General features: G+C 47.6%; 1 protein-coding gene across 4 annotated transcripts; it reads right to left on the bottom strand.

Moving 5' to 3' along the window:
• Window positions 1–3,928: 3,928 nt before the first annotated feature.
• LOC129512970 (butyrophilin-like protein 1) lies at window positions 3,929–15,774 on the bottom strand. Of its 4 annotated transcripts, XM_055330589.1 has the most exons (7): window positions 15,469–15,774; window positions 14,662–14,756; window positions 12,954–13,301; window positions 8,936–9,217; window positions 8,617–8,817; window positions 8,243–8,317; window positions 3,929–4,063 (listed from the first exon to the last, which is right to left on the bottom strand). In XM_055330589.1, exons 2-7 carry the CDS (start codon window positions 14,744–14,746, stop codon window positions 4,011–4,013), a joined length of 1,044 nt encoding a protein of 347 aa, XP_055186564.1. In that variant the 5' UTR covers window positions 14,747–14,756; window positions 15,469–15,774; the 3' UTR covers window positions 3,929–4,010. The 4 variants fall into 4 exon arrangements, with proteins under 4 accessions (XP_055186564.1, XP_055186565.1, XP_055186561.1 ...); XM_055330590.1 differs by lacking the exon at window positions 3,929–4,063 and having other exon boundaries at window positions 7,668–8,366; XM_055330586.1 differs by lacking the exon at window positions 3,929–4,063 and having other exon boundaries at window positions 8,234–8,817.
• Window positions 15,775–16,862: the final 1,088 nt, after the last annotated feature.

Genomic DNA, 16,862 nt, shown 5'->3' with positions numbered 1-16,862 from the left:
CTCATGGCATTGCTGACCATGGCCTCTCGTTGAGCTTCAGATCAAGAAACTCCCCCTGAGCTGATGTGGGAGAAGAGGAGTCCCCCCTTTCCCTCACGTGGTATCTTGAACAGGAAGCACAGCCCCCTGTCTCACAAAAACTGAACTTGATGGATACCAAGGTTGGGGATTGGGGGGGCAAGGGGGGTCACTGCTGGAGGAGCCTGAGGGGTGTGGAGGGACTATACCCAGTTCCAAAGCACCTGGGCTGAGGCACTACCTATCTTGCAGCTTCCATGAGCATTAAGGCGCTTTGTAAAGGTCTCTCTTGCCCACAGAAATTCAAGTGGTTCTTGCTTTTTCCACTAAAACTACACCTGAATGAACACATTCAGGTCATGTCTATAACTCATTGACCTGCCCTGTACTTCCAGGTTCTTTCCTGAAAGGAAAGGGCCCAGTCAGGGTGAAGGGCATGCAAGCAGGCAGGAGTGGCCCAGCCTGCAGCCTCCACTGGCCTGGAAGCAGGGCCTGGCTGCTCTACTTAGAAGCTGTTATGGAGCAGGAAGGGCTGACGTGGCTGGAGTTTATCAAGGGATGGGGCCTGGGTGAGGTGTGTTCCAGGACACATGAGGGAGGTATAGCTCTTCCCTGCTCCATGGGTCACTCCAGATACCCTGATGGCCTCACCGCTGGCTTGTCCTCCTAATTCTTTAGGTCTCCAGTCTCTGGGGGTCCTGTCTTTCCCAACAAGGCCATAACTTAATAAAGACACTGTAGATATTGGAAACTGGAGCCAGTACCCTCAAAATGTGTATAAATTGTGCTCCAGAAATTGTGCTTATAGGGATCAGTCCTAAAGAAATAGAGATTTACAGCACAGATGTACCTACCCTTCACTGCAATTATGAAAGTCAAAAAGTTGGAAATGGCCCAATTGTTCAATAGCTGGGAATGCTGAGTAAATGATGACGTGTGACCACTGAGAATGCATAAGAGGACAGGAGCAACTGTGTCTGTCTACTGTGGGGACATCAGCCATGGGACCCGCCCTGCCCCATCCTGTCACACACTCACACTCACACACTCACACTACAAAGGGACAGGACTGAAAAGAGGGACACCACGTGTTATGGGCAATTATTTTTTGGTAGAAGGAGTGTGTCTTTTTTCCTCATATTTAAATCATTATTCTACTAAATAAACATGATCGGTCTAAAACTTTAAATAATTTTACACCTTATCACTAATATATTAGTAACAAATGGGAAGATTTAATAAGGGATTTTGATATTTTCATAGTATGCACATTAGAATCATTTAAACATGATCCATCCAGGAAAATGAATGGTTTTAAAGGTGTCTTCCCTGATCCAGACATTTTTCTGGTGGTTTCAGGCTCTCAAATCAAATTTATAAAAGGGATTCCTATCCCAGATAACGAAGATATTTCATGTTGGGGCTTCACATAATCTTTGTTCTATTAGGAATAGTCCTTTGTAATAAAAATGTTATTTTATTAAAGATTTAAAACCTTGTTAATCACTCTCCTCATGCTATGTACCCAGACGTGAAAGGCCATGTTGTAGGATTCCACGCAAATGAAATGCCAGAAGAGGTAAAGTAACAGAGACAGAGAGAAGATCAGTGGCTGCAGGGACTGAGGTGAAGGAATGGGCAGCGACTGATCTAGCACAGGTGTCTCTGCGACGGAAAGGTCTAGAAGTACAGCATGGTCACAGTTGTACCGCGCTCTGAATGTTTCTAATGGCACTTAAATGTACAGTTTAAAAAGATCAGAGTAAAATTTTACTTGAAGTTAATTTGTAGTTTATTTATAAAACAAAATATGATAAGCCATTATCTATCTGTATAAAAAACACCAAAAACTGCAATGACCAGGGAGAGGAAGCCATCCTGTGAGGCTGCAGCTGACACAAAGCCTCCGCTCAGGAGCTAAGGCTGGTGCTCAGCTGTAGCAGGTGGTCGCTGGAGCCCTTCGGTGGCCCCGATAGCTGGGGCTGGAGTCTGCTCCTGCTCCTGGGCTGCCAGACATGCTGGTGACCCTTCCAGCTCAGGACAGTGAAGTAGAGCTGTGACTACCACCTATATTGACTCCAACACCGCAGGTGAGGTCGCTGCTTTTTCTAATTGCTTGGCTCCAGCAGGAGTGAGAGATGGGGGTAGCTCTTGAGACGGTTCTGGATCTTGCTCTCGAGCTGTTGCTATAGCTCCAAGAAGAGAAAATGTCATCACCATGATTACCTTTCTGTGTCCCTCCCAGATAGAGGAAACCTCTCCCACAAGTCATTGTCATCTGAGTCTAGAACCTGCCTCCAGGAAGTCTCCTCAGGTGGCAGGCCATAGGGATAGGGATCTGAGACTACTCATTGCTTCTGGCCAAACTGCAGTCTATGACGGCTTGCTCTGTGTGGCGCAACCTGCTCCCTCCACATGCCCACATCACCCACCTCTAGGTCTCCTCAGCCTCAGCCTCTGGTTCAGTGGCTCAAGGTGCCTCAGCTGTAAGAGAAGAAGCTGGGCATGGTGCTCCACATTCTAGCCTGGCATGCTGAGCCCCATATATGCCAGGAGCATCTTCAGGCAGGGAAATTCTAGGGACTAGAAAAAAATCCAGATTCATCTGGAAGCAGGAGTCTTGCTAGGAGGGAGCTAGTCCTAGGAGAGTAGCAGGGTGGCTTCTGGGACCTGGGGCCCTTTTTGCTTCCCTGATGCCCTGGGTGTTGGATCTTCCTGGTACCTGCACTCACCCTGAGCCAGAGCTGCACCCTGTTGGTGGTGTGGGGCATCTTCCTGTCCTTCAGGGAGATGGACGGATCCCATCATTCAGCCCCTGCCCCATCTCCAGTGTGGAGCTCAGTAAAGACAGTGACCTCAGTAAAGCCAGGGGAGGCCTCAGAGCCCTGTCTGGCTGCCTTTGCTGGTCCTTAGACCCATGTGCTCCATTCCAGACACACCACGCCTCAGTGTGCATAGACCGCCACCAAAAAGGAGAAAGCAATAATACACCATGAGGGCCTTGGATTAACCCTAGCACAGGTTAAGAGGCACCTCAGGAATTCCCTTTCCGCCCTATCACCATGACGTTGGTGTGAACATGATGGGTATCCACTGCCCTCCAAGCTCCTCCAGCCCAGGGCAGGACTTCCCCACACGTCCCTCTTTCCCTGAAACTGAAGAAGAAGGGATGCGGCTGCACAGAGATGACTCAGTGAAGTGACCTGACGTGAACTGGCCTGCCCTCGGCTGTTCTGTATTACTTTGTGGCACTTCCTGGCAAATAGTCTGAGACATCGAGACATTGGAGGTAAGGGTTGAGCCAACATCTGCAGCATCTGAGAAAACTCTCACACTGGGTTTCTGGAAGCCAGAGCCCTGGTAAGTCAGCAAACTGCAGAACATCTTTCACTCTCCAGTGTCTCTAGCCAAGTGATCTGGTCTGGGTCTGCTCTAGAATGTGGGTGCCTGGTTTTGAGGGTTTCAAGTTCTGTTGGGGACTATTGTCAAGGAAGTGACTTCACCACCTTGGATCCCCTACCTGAGACCTCTTCTGGGCTATCATCTATGAAACAGTGCTCTAGGCTTCTGACTCCTCACCCTTCTTCTCCATGAAATTCCCCATCTGTACATAGTTGCACCAATGCACCCTCTCTCTCCACAGCTCCTGGGGAATGTCTGGGTATAGTCAGGATCCCACCCTTGAGATACACCCGGGTTCAGACACAACTCTTTATTCTTACCTGTTTTTTTTTTAAGATTTTATTTATTTATTCATGAAAGACACAGAGAGAGAGAAAGAGAGAGAGGCAGAGACACAGGCAAAGGGAGAAGCAGATTCCATGCAGGGAGCCCGACCTGGGACTCGATCCCGGGTCCCCAGAATCATGCCCTGGGCTGAAATTGGCGCTAAACCACTGAGCCACCCGGGCTGCCCTATTCAAACTTGTTTTGACCCTAGATAAGCCACTGTACCTCTTGCGATGCTCTGTGTCCTGCCTGCTCAGTGGGGATTATTCTAGTATGTCCTTCCTTGGGATGTCTTCAGATATATGTGAGATGATACCTATGAAATTTGAGGAGTGGTGTCACATTTAGGAAATGCCTCCAACACATTTTCTTCCTCTTCTCACCTCCTCTAAGCCTGCTCTTCCTCAGATCCCACCCCACAGTCCTTACTGTTGTGTGTGTGTGTGCGCGCGTATACCAGTACTTACATTATGGAAGCCCAGAAGATGACAGTCTCACCTAGGGAAGGATGGGCAAAAGCTTCCCAAGATCTAAGGCTTTCTAATTTTCAAAGCAAACCCTACAAGATGGGATTGGAGTCTTGGCCTAGAAGGTCAAAACCCACCCTTACCTCTTGACTCTACCTGTCATGTACCACAAGCCATTCCCTCCCTTTCCACTGGGTGCATTATAGACAGGGGTGCACTCAGTGGGCTGCCTGACTGGGCTCCTCCTCAGACAAGAACATGCAGGAATTCCTCCTGTCAAGGATGCCAATACTCACCCTCACCCCCATACCACCTCCATGTCTGCACACAGTTACATTAACACAGAAGGAGCCCCAGAAAGCCTCAGAAAGCCTGGGTGCAGCCAGGGCCCCAACTTTGAGGACACGCAGCTGGATTCATGCCTGGTTCTGCCTTTTTACCAGTCTGTGATTCTGGGCAACTCAGTAATCCTGTCAGGGTGTTCCCCTTTTCCCCTCAGTGGCTCCCTGAGATCCCCACCTCCTGTGTATACATCCTTGTATGACCCCTTCCCTTGGAGTGTGGCCTGGACTTAGTGACTCACTTCCATTTTGCTTCTAAAAGATGGCAACATGCCCCAGAGCCCCTTCCAAGATTTGGTTATAAAAATTCAGTGTCCAGCTACACGCTCACTCTGACCTGTGTTCTCTCTCAGATCCTCACACTGGGGAAGAAACCCCTATGTTGAGCCATGACACAGACACATGCACATGCCCTAGCACTCAGAAACAATTACAGATGGAGAACTTAGGCCCTCATTACAGACCGAATGCTGCCAACACCTCTAAGTGAGCTCAGGTTGTGAATGAAACAGGTCCTGTGTCAGTGTGGACAGAAGCCCTAACCTCCTGAGAGGCTCCGGCAGGAGCCCCCAGCTGAGCACTCCTGGATTCCTGATCCCCTGAGACTGTGAGACACTAAGTGTTTGTGGCGAAATGTCGTCACACAACACCAGTAGCAGAGCACTGATAATGTCCTCCTGCCCCAGGCCCTGGCTCTTCCCCCCTGCCTCTCCGCTCTCCTCCTCAACTCCCTACAGCCTTCCTGGCCTCCTTTCTAACTTCAGCTATGACAACACCAACTTCTGCCTGCCAGTGTCTCCACCACTGAGCCTTCTACCAGATTACATATACTCAGGTTTGTGCAAGGCTGGCTCTTTCCTGCCCTGCTGCAGGAAATACTAATGTCACCTCAGCACAGCCTTATCAGCCCCTTCCCTGGAGGAGTTCAGAACCCAGTTGTAGCACCTTACTCTTTTCCTATGGAGTAACTACTCTTTTCATTCATTTCATGAATGAAATTCTGTTTCATGTTTTGTCCATCTTCCCCTGTAGAGCTCCTAGAGGGAAGACCTAGTTGGCTTATCAGCACTGGCACGAACTGAGTACTTAGGGCACAGTGGCTGAATGAAGAGGTAAGAGGAGCCATCAGCCACTGACCAGCTCAGTTGTTAGGCCCTACTTGACTTTAGTCATTTTAAATACTTATTTTATTTATTTATCTAATATTTTAAAGTAAACTACAGCCAACATGGGGATCAAACTCATGACTCTGAGATCAAGAGCTGCATGCCCTACTGACTGAGCCAGCCATTTTTGAAGGTATTAGAATGATAACTATTTAAGTTAATTTGGTGATTTAAACATTTTGTAGGTATATTAGGTTATGCTGAATTAGCAAATAAGTCCCCAAATCTGTCACCACAGATTTCCCCACCTGACAGTGCTGGATGGGTGTTCAGATTGGAGACTGAACTCCTCCATATGGTCATTCAGGAACCCAGACTTTCTCCTCCTTTCTCTGCCTCCCCCCTCCTAGCACATCATGCACATCATGCACATCTGCAGCCATCAGTAAAGGGGAAATGGAACAAAGAAGAAATGTGCATAGGCAGATGTTATCAGCCAGGTCTAGATTGCCTCAAATGTTCACATTCACACTCATTCATTGTTCTAAAGGCAAAGATTTTTAAGTAATGCTCTATGAGAAACTATGTCCCACAGAACATAGAAAATGCATCCCTAGATCTGTACACAAAGTATACAAAAGGTAATTCTTCAGCCTGAAGGAAAATCTTCTACTTGAAGTACAGACTGTGTAAAGGAAATAAGAAGAGAAAAAAATGTGTGTATAGATACATATAAATAATAGGTATATATTTGATTCTGAAAAGGGAACCCTCTTACACTGTTGGTGGGAATGTGAACTGGTGCAGCCACTCTGGAAAACTGTGTGGAGGTTCCTCAAAGAGTTAAAAATAGACCTGCCCTATGACCCAGCAATTGCACTGTTAGGGATTTACCCCAAAGATTCAGATGCAATGAAACACCGGGACACCTGCACCCCAATGTTTCTAGCAGCCATGTCCACAATAGCCAAACTGTGGAAGGAGCCTCGGTGTCCATCGAAAGATGAATGGATAAAGAAGATGTGGTCTATGGATACAATGGAATATTCCTCAGCCATTAGAAACGACAAATACCCACCATTTGCTTCGACGTGGATGGAACTGGAGGGTATTATGCTGAGTGAAGTAAGTCAATCAGAGAAGGACAAACAGGGTATGTTCTCATTCATTTGGGGAATATGAATAATAGTGAAAGGGAATATAAGGGAAGGGAGAAGAAATGTGTGGGAAATATCAGAAAGGGAGACAGAGCATAAAGACTCCTAACTCTGGGAAATGAACTGGGGGTGGTAGAGGGGGAGGAGGGCAGGGGGTGGGGGTGAATGGGTGACGGGCACTGAGGGGGACACTTGACGGGATGAGCACTGGGTGTTATTCTGTATGTTGGTAAATTGAACACCAATAAAAATTAATTTATTAAAAAAAAATATTTGATTCTGAATATATAAGTGAGGGCAGCCCAGTGGCTCAGCGGTTTAGCACCGCCTTCAGCCCAAGCTGTGGTCTTGGAGACCAGGGATCGAGTCCCACATCAGGCTCCCTGCATGGAGCCTGCTTCTCCCTCTGCCTGTGTCTCTGCCTCTCTCTCTCTCTCTCTCTCTCTCTCCCTGTCTCTCATGAATTAATAAATAAAATCTTTTTAAAAAGAATATATAAATGAATATGAATGTTTATAAATAAATATGAATATATTAAAATGAATGAACATTAACTATTAAAAATAAGAACTAGTAAAAATATAAAGAAAGAATAAGAACTAGTGAGACTGCAGACATGTAGAATTAAAATATATGACAGTAAAAATAAAAAGGCAGGAGGGTGATAAACCAGTTTAATGAGTCAAGATTTATTATATAGAATTAGGAAAATTATCATAAACCCACATGACTGTAAGTATACAGTAAATATTGAATCTCTAGTTTGACTGCCAATTGAATTGAAATAATTGTGTATCTAGGTACACTGAAAGAGAAATAGATATAAATGTATAGATATATACATAACAAAAAGTCAGCAGAGGAGAAAGGTACAATCATTAAAAATAACCAAAAAGAAAGAAAGAAAGCTGAATCTCAAGAGTAGTCAGTAAACAAATAATAAAAGTACTATTAATAATAGAGAAACATGATCCAGATATCACTAAAGCTAACAGAGGAGAAAACGGAATAATTAAAAATATTTAATCAAAACAAAATGCAGAAAAGGATAATAAAGAAACAAAGAGTAAAATGGTGAAATAAAATACCAAGATTTCAACATAAGTACAATTGTCTTGTGGCTCCCAGGTGCTGAGAACTCCTTGCATTGAAGGCTAATCAGCTAGCAATGTGACAGGAAGATCAGCATTGGGATAAACACAAGATACACAACAGACTCCAAGAAGCACCTTCACCCCCAGGTTCCCTAGCACTGGGTGGGAAGCAGAGGCCCAGATGAGGAAAGCCCATGGAGCAGGTTCTGCCTCCCACCAGCTTCCACTTCTGCCCCAGGGAAGGGTCCACATGTCTGTGCCTGAAACAAGGAGAGGGGACACCTTGGCTTAGGTGACAGGTGACCCAAGGACATCTGGACAGTTACTTACCAGACAGGTAAACAGATTTCCTCCAGTCTGAAAGGCAACACAGGAAGCAAGTCAGCTGAGAACACAGAACGTCTCCTACAAAAGGGACATAGAAAGTTCTCACCAATATCTGCTTGGAATTCATCTGAAAGAAAGTGGAAAATAAGCATGAACTCTCATCCCTAAGAACAGCAAAGACTGCACCTGGAGAACCCACAAAAGAACCTCTCCGTATCCTAGAAGAAGGCCTAACTCCAGATCCATCGAGACTCCACAGCTCCAGCTGTCATCTCTGGACCTCCTCAGCCACTTGCTCCAGGCCAAGGGCCCTGCTGTCAGCTCATCCTCTGCACCAGCTGCCACACTTACAGGCCTTGACCCCTGTCCTACCTTACCTCTGTCCTTCAGCACCTTCTCCTTTGTCTGCTGGTCCTCCTCCTTGTCCCTGTGCAGTTTCTCCCATTCCTGCCTCTCCTGCTGCTTTGCAGTATGTTCTCTCTTAGTGTAGTAGGCAGCCCCAAAGATTAGGAGTGTCAGCACGGTCAGGGTCACCATGAAAGCTGGCTTCCAGGGAGAAGTCTGGGGGAAGAAGGGCTCTGGGCCCAGCCAGACACCCCATCATGGGTATGGCCCAGGACAGCTCAGCCCAGCACACCCAGAGACCTCCCTTGCCAATCCCCTCCTGCCCTCCTGGGAGCAGGAAGTAGCACTGACCTGGAATGAAAATGGCCATCACCTTCTCCTGGCCCAGGATGGGGTTGAGGACCGAGCAGGTCACGTTCCCTGAGGAGCTGTCCCTCACCACCAGAGCAGCCTCCACACTGTACAGTCCTTCAGCATCTTGGGCATAAGTCTCAGAGAACGTCAGGAACTTCTCCCCACTGAGGGCTCGCCACTGCACCTGGGGTTTTGGGAACCACCCTGAGGCCATGCACATCACTCGGATTCCATCCTCCTCTGGCCCTTGGATGTGCACTTGAGGAGCAGAACCCACACCTGTGAGAGAGAAGCTGGAGAGCACAGAGAGGCCAACCAGAGCCTGGGGATGCCAGCAGAGCATTTCTGTGCCCAACTCCAGAGGTAGCATTGCATTCTGGGGGCTCTATGAGGAGTGGTCCCTGCCAGGAGCAAAGCAGTAGCTCTGCTTCAGGAAACAGAAGGAAAGACCATGGGGACTTGCAGCAGCCACAGAGGGTAAAGCTCTTCTCCCCAGCCATGAGAGTGGGAAGTCCATCACCGAGAGTAACACAATAAGGAATTTGGTCCTATATTCCATCCTTCTCTGCTCTTCTCCCCTCACACACTCTCCAGGGCATCTGCCTGCACACCCACTGCCCCTTGGTAAAATCACTTCCACCACTGACAACCCTATCTACTTCCTGATCTCCCACCCTAATATCCACATCCCTGGGGTTAGCTCTGCCATGATTCCTCACAGATGCTTCAAATTCAAATCCTGAACTGATTCGTATTTGTCCCCATCTGTGATAGGCTGATGATGAAAATATCCCCAATCCTTCAGACTTCTTTACATCCAGCTCATCCTCTGCCACATTTTGTTAGTGCCTTCACACTCTGCTGCTGGGCTCCTTCATGTGACTTGACTCAGCCACTGAGAGTTCAGAGAATGTGGCTCCAGCAGAGGTTGGAAACTGCTTGTGACATCGCCTTGCCCTCTGCTATGGGAGGTAGGTGCTCAGGCTAGCACAGCCTTTCAAGCTGAAGCTGTCCTAGATCAGCCAACAGCCAGCTGAACAACACCTATGTGAGCAAACCCAGCCAAGTTCCACTGTCAGGACAAAATATATTAAAATTAAGAGGCTTACTGTCCCCGTTTAAAATAAGGAAAGAGGGCAGCCTGAGTGGCTCAGCGGTTTAGCGCCACCTTCAGCCCAGGGCGTGATCCTGAAGACCCAGGATCGAGTCCCACATCGGGCTCCCTGCATGGAGCCTGCTTCTCCCTCTGCCTGTGTCTCTGCCTCTCTCTCTTTCTCTGTGTCTCTCGTGAATAAATAAATAAAATCTTTTAAAAAAATAAAATAAGGAAAGAGAGCCCCTTTCCATCCTTTTTCTTACAGCATTTACTATAGGAAACTTGTTATATATATATATATATATGGAAACTTGTAATTGTGGTGCTTTCTCCCCTCTTTGAAATGTATGTAAGTCCTTTGTGACAACTAGATAGGCCTTAGGCCAGCTCTGTGATCCAGGGATGTCTTTCTCAAGGACCTGGGAGCCCTCTCTTTGAACTGTTAACACCAAAGAAGACAGCAACCCTCTCCCCGCTTCCTGTGCCAGGGTAGGAGCCTAACTTCAGTGGGCACCAAGATCCAAGTGTAAAAACATGTCCTCTCATAAAGATGGAAGAATGTGTAAAAAACAAACTAATTTAACTTTTGTTTGTCTGGAAAGCTCTTCATCTCTCCTTATATTGGCTTGCTGAATAGACTGAATGATACACTTGCTGGATAGAATATTCTTGGCTGCAGATTTTTTCTTTTCACACTTAGAATACATCATGCCAATCCTTTCTGGCCAGTAAAGTTTCTGTTGAAAATTCCACTGAGTAACATGCGGAAATGTTGAATCACTATATTGCACACCTGATGAATATAACACTATATTTTAACTACACTGGAATTAAATTTCTTTAAACAAATTTTAAGATGGGGCACCTGGGTGGCTCAGTGATTGAGCTTTCGGCTCAGGTCGTGATCCTGGGATCCTGAGATTGAGTCTCCACTTCTCCCTCTGCCTGTGTCTCTGCCTGCCTCTCTCTCTCTCTCTCTCTCTCTCTCTCTCTCTCTCTCTGTGTGTGTGTGTGTGTGTGTGTGTCATGATTAAATAAATAAAATATTTTTAAAATATTTTAAGATAGGCTAATTTCTTTTTCCTCAGGATAAAGCTGATTAGTTAACATAGATGATTACCCCAATTTCCAAGTAATTATAGGGTGTATCATCTGTGACAAAAGGTGCTGTCAAGTCTACTTATTTGAGAGATAGGAATTGTTTGTCCTGAGAACATGTATGTAATGTAATGATTGTGTCTGCGTGGCTATGGAAAAGAATGAGATTTCTACTGTCATTTCAATATCTTGGTAGGTACTCATGATGAACCTCACATACTGGTTAATGCTAATTCAATAATAAAGCTGTTTTCTTTCCCTTATATCTTTGTGAAAAATATTTCTGGGTTGAGAGATTTGTTTTTAATTAAATTTCCCATATATTACCAAAGATGTACCAGTAAGTCCAGTTAAGATTAGCCAAATGCAGCTAAGATGTGCTGAACTCCTTTAACACCCAGATTAAATAAATGGTTGTTGCTATATACCACTGAGCTTTCCATGCGTGTATTACACAGCATTGTTACAGAAATCAGCAACTAACACATAATTACCAATATTTCTGTGCCAGAAATTTTAAGATGGGGCACCTGGGTGCCCCAAATTGCCCCCTCAAAAAAACCCTGGGTTTCTCTGCCATCCTTTCCTCCCACCCCACAAACCCTCTGCGTCTCCCAAATCTACTCGTTCAGTTGTTTCTACTTTCCAAGGGATCCCTGGGTGGCTCAGTGGTTGAGCATCTGCCTTCGGCCCAGGGCATGATCCTGGAGTCCTGGGATTGAATCCCATATCGGGCTCCCTGCATGGACCCTGCTTCTCCCTCTGCCTGTGTCTCTACCTCTCTCTGTCTCTGTGTCTCTCATGAAAAAATAAAATAAAAATCTTTTTAAAAAAAAAAAGCTTTACTTTCCAAATCTCTCTGTTGCCAGATCCCACCTTTCCCACCCCACTTCGTTTACATGAATTCAGACAGCCAACCTAGCTACCCTGTAAGGACATATCCTGCTCCAGTCTTGTTCACCTTCTATATACCTACGCTTACAGCTGTCAAATAAACCTCCCCACATACACACCTCCCTAAATCACTCTGCTTAGAATTTCCTCAGTTCTGTATCCAAACTCCATGGCACAGCAAACAAAGCCTCCAATAGTCTGGCATTGCCCTCACACACATAAAATCCCTCTCCACTTCTTCTCTAATCATATCACCTACATCCATCAGGGCAGACACGCTCCAACCCCAGGACTATTTGAAGAATTCCTCATAAACAATATCACCCTGCTCTTTGTGCCCCTCATGGAGTCCATCAACCAAAAGGGCTCTTTAGAACACTGTCTGCTTCACTCAAGTATCTGCTCAAGAGTGTATTCCTCATGAATTTTTCCTGATCAATCCTTTCTCTGCGCCCATGGACCAGGAACACCTCTATATTCCAGGATTGTCACCTCTCACCACCCTCCCACTCAACTCTCTCACCAGCCAGGGGGACTCCCTGTGTGCACAGATGCAACAGCCACACTCCTACCTCAGGTGTCTCACATGGTTGTTCCTCTGCTTGGAATTCTTGCCTACAGATATCCACTTGGCTGAATCCCCACTTCCCACCACCTAACATCCTCTATATCCCAGATGTCTACCTATTTATTCACCTTAGAATATAAATTCTACAGGGCAGAGATCTTTATTTGTTATACTTTTGTATCCAAGTACCCAGAACAGTAACCCCCACATACTAGGGGTTCTACATATTTGTCCCAAAAAAATGAATGAGTGAAAGACCCTCCTTTCCCTCATCTGTAAAATGAGGGCCTGTTTGCTGGACCATGAGGTTGCTCACAACTCAAATACTGTAAGACTCTAAATATAGATCAACCACACACCTGCCACCATCAGCTCCAAATTGGCCTCTTCATAGAAGGTTCCTTTCCTGAATAAGCAGGTATATAGTCCATTGTCAAAAGCCTGGACCTTGTGGATACGCATGGCAGCCTCCCCCTGAGTGAGGAAGTCTTTTACCAGTGAGGTCCGCCCTGCGTACTGGGCCAATTGCTCCTCTCTCTGCTCCTGCTGGTTTTGATAGATGAACGCTGCTTCTGAGAACTTAGAGCGGAACCACCGTAGCTCCATGTTCTCCATATCCATGGCTGGGGACAAATGACACGGCAGCATGACGTCCCCACCCAGCATGGCCACAATGGGGTCTGAGGGGCCAATCACCACGAACTCCTCTGTGGACACAGAATAGGAGTGAGAGAGTGGGAGAGACACAGGGTGGGGGCAGGGATCACACACTATCAGGTGGGAGCCCAGGCAGGCAAGGGTAAGTGTCAGGTGAGAGGCCCTGACCTGAGGGACTCAGCTGTGACCACTCTGAATCAGGGCAAGAGCCTCTTACCACAACTCTGAGACCCAGAAATGACGTCAAAGAGACTCCCTTAGCAGCCTATGCTCCTGGGTCCAGGCCCTTCCATGAAGGACTCTAACTCAATGGTTCTAACCTTCCACAAGCATCACAATCACCAGGAAGGCTTGTGAAACACAGATTGCTGGGCTTTACCCTCAGAGCTTCTGGTTCAGGAGGTCTGGGGTAGGACCCAGAATGTGCACTTCTGAGGAGATGGTGGGGATGCTGGTATTGATGTGCCAGGGACCACACTCTAAGAACCATAGTTCTAACCTGGCTCAAGACTGAAAACTGACCAAAGAGCACACCTGTGGCATAGGAGGGACCCCTATGTTCATTTGGCCACAGTCAGGAACTTCCCCATACCTGCTCCTTAGTCTATAATTTGTCCCCAATTTCTTTGTCTTCTGTTTAATTCCATGTGCACTAAAAACTAGAGCCCATGGCTACTTCCATTAAGACCTGCCCTCACTCACAGGATACAAATCACTACTTGTTACAAAGGTAGGTTCACTTCACTGCCACCACTCCTCACAGGCCTTGGTCTTTTGATACCTACGGCTATGTCATGACACTATACTTCTACAGAAAGAGTCCTGTTGGACTTCTGAAGAGTGACTTCTTACCTCTGTGCTACTCAACCTTGGCTGAGTCACCATATGTCTTTCCGGGGAGATGACAGTGACTATCCCTCCCAGACCACATGTGTGTGACTCTTTTAACTTGTAAGCAAAACCAAATCCCTCCTCTGCTCAAAGCCCTGCAATGCCTCTCAGGTTCCCCAAGTGACCCACAAGCCCAATAATGATGACCCCCAGTGATCTCTGACCCCCAATTCCTGCTTCTCTCCCTCTTGCTCATTTGGCTCCAGCCAACACTTGCTTCCTTAGCTACTTGAACACAGGATATTACCAGCTTTGCTCTGGCTGCTCCCCACTGTGGACACACTCTTTCCATGGGATCCAGACAGGCCAGTACCCCACCTCCTCCCTGTCTTTTTTCCTATCTCACTGCCTACACTAGCCACCTTAGGAAACACTAGTAGTTGAAGGGTCACCAGAATCTCTCTAGTCAGGGCCTCCACCAATAGCCATCTGTCCTGATGGAGACATCAGCAAGGCTCCCGGAGACTCTCACCCACCTGAGGGAGGGGAGACACAGGCATGGGGAGGGCACACACTCACCTGGAGACCCCGCAAAGGACAACTGGAAGAGGAGAAGCAGGGAGGGGAGATGGGAGAGCAAAGAGCCCCTACAGCGATCCTCCATTTCCTCAGAGCTGGGGAGACACAGGAAGGAGGCAGGTGAACACCTAAAGAGATGAGGCAGGGCCAGCCCACAGCTCTGGGCCTCAGAGCAGACACAGGGCTCAGGGCTGGCAACAGTTCCCAGCAGGAGCATAGCCTTTCCTACCGCTCATTATGCTCATGGGGTGGGGACCCCCACAACCCTGATAACATAAAGCCTTCCCATCCTCGTGGAAAGCTTTCATAGCCTGCTCTGCCCACAGGACCAAAGCCTTCCCTCCTCAGCACAGGGGCCTCCTCCATTAGTCACAGGCCACCACAGAGGCCCAGGGACACAGGGCCCAGACTGAGGGCTCCCCAGGAAGGACACACCAACTCCTGTGTGCTGTTCTGCTGCCCTCTAATTATGACCAGGGATTCACTGAGAAGCATGGCATCAGATTGCATCCTCCTCCAGGACACTGTGGCTCCCAGCACACATACCCTGTCCTGGGGTCCTGTGTTTGCTGGGTTCACCTGAATTTCACCTCCTGCCTCCCCCAGCCCTTTGCTGCTATGGACCAAGGACCTGGCCTTCTATACAGCCAGTGCTCAGTCAATTCCCCACCAAAAGTTAATTCTCATCTTCTCGTTGTTATCCAGCACCACCGCCCTCAGTGCCACCATATTCTCAGTCTCCTCCTCACAGCCAGCTTCTCCCAGTTTTCCTTTTCTTGGCCACAGATGTCTTCAGAACCCACTCACCTGCTTGAAAACCTGGAACTTCCGGAGCATCTCTAATTCAGTACTGTGAGATCAGAGCAGACCCCAAATCTACTCTCAGAGTTTGCACCTGCAGTTCACTGCTTGAGCCCTAAACCCTGCTTCCAGATCCAACACTGGTGCCACATGTTCCTCTTGTCTGAGAGGCAGGTGGTTCCCAGGAGAGTAGAGAAGCCGAACCTGGCACAGGTTGCAGGGGTCTGTCTCAAAACAGAGACCTGGGGCACTGGGCACCCCCAGACAGAAGAATCCACCGAGCTCTGCCTCCTTTCACCATTTGAAAGTGAAAGCGTGCACAAAAAGTCATCTCAGCGGACTCTGCCCTGCACTCTGGATGGTGACCTTGGTAATCAGGAAGGAAATAACATGATCAAAGCCACAGAAACAGGGCAGGAACAGGTATATCAATTATCCTGCAGGGGGACACACAGGCACAGACTCAGCAACCATTTGTTGAACAACTGCTCCTCTCCAGGTTGGCTAGTTTCTAGACCAGAAGCAGGAGTGTGTGACACAGACAAGACTCATATCTAGCCCTTTGCTTGGAGCTCTCTGTACTGGTTGTTCACCAGCAAAAATATTCTATGTCAGTTAGTGAATCCTATCTGGCAAGAGTGTTTGAAAAGCCACCAGTGTAGCTGCTTTGCTTTTCTTCACCGGGAAATGAATCAGGTACTCCCCACAGCCTGGCAACAGAGGGGTTAACACTGGGCATCAGGATCTTCCAGGACCAGCTCCAGACATGGGGCCTGCCCCTGCTGAGTAGACAGTGCCCTGTGGCTTGTTAGTACTTTACCGTCACATGTGGTCTGGGTACACCATTCATCCCCCTCCCTGCCAGGCCACACTTTGCTCTAGGAAAGGTGGATTCTACGGTCTCTGAAGGAAAATCATGGAGCACTATGGCCTTCTCTCCAGTCCCTTCTTTCTTGTGGTTCCCCATCTCGTAACAAATCGCTGGGTTCATGCAGTTATCTGACAGAAACTGGAGCGTCATTCCACTGCACACTCCACTTTCCAACCCAGTCTACTTCCAATGTACCAGAAAGTTCAAGACTCCTCAAATCTATATCCATGGCAAGCTCCTAGCTCCACACCCAAGGATGGTATCCCTGCTGCTCCATGGGTGTCCCCTGACCACCTCCAGCCTTACCCCCTCAACTTCATTTCCTTCCAAGATCATGATCCTCTAACATCAACTTACATCAGCTCCCCTCATCCCTTCCAGGGATCCCCCAGCTAAACCTCTAGTGTGTGGCTCCCAGGCCCTGACTTCCTTCCAACCTCATTCCATTGTTCCTAGTTCTCCCTCACTGGCCTGGGTGAGTTGCTCCAGTTCATGGAGCTTTCCCAGCCTTGGGTCTTCTCACAAGTCA

Source organism: Nyctereutes procyonoides, unplaced genomic scaffold (assembly GCF_905146905.1).
Source record: "Nyctereutes procyonoides isolate TBG_1078 unplaced genomic scaffold, NYPRO_anot_genome, whole genome shotgun sequence".
Lineage (NCBI taxonomy): Eukaryota > Metazoa > Chordata > Mammalia > Carnivora > Canidae > Nyctereutes > Nyctereutes procyonoides.
Note: the sequence above shows the minus strand (reverse complement) of the source record. Positions and strands in the feature narration are given on the sequence as shown.

Excerpts from the sequence above, each read along its gene's own strand:
- LOC129512970 (XM_055330586.1), bottom strand. The coding sequence starts at position 14,746 with ATGGAGGATCGCTGTAGGGGCTCTTTGCTCTCCCATCTCCCCTCCCTG. Across the intron at positions 9,218-12,953 it reads TTTGGAGCTGATGGTGGCAG|GTGTGGGTTCTGCTCCTCAA; the intron begins GTGTGTGGTTGA and ends TCTCTCTCACAG. Across the intron at positions 8,818-8,935 it reads GATGGCCATTTTCATTCCAG|AGCCCTTCTTCCCCCAGACT; the intron begins GTCAGTGCTACT and ends GGCTGGGCCCAG.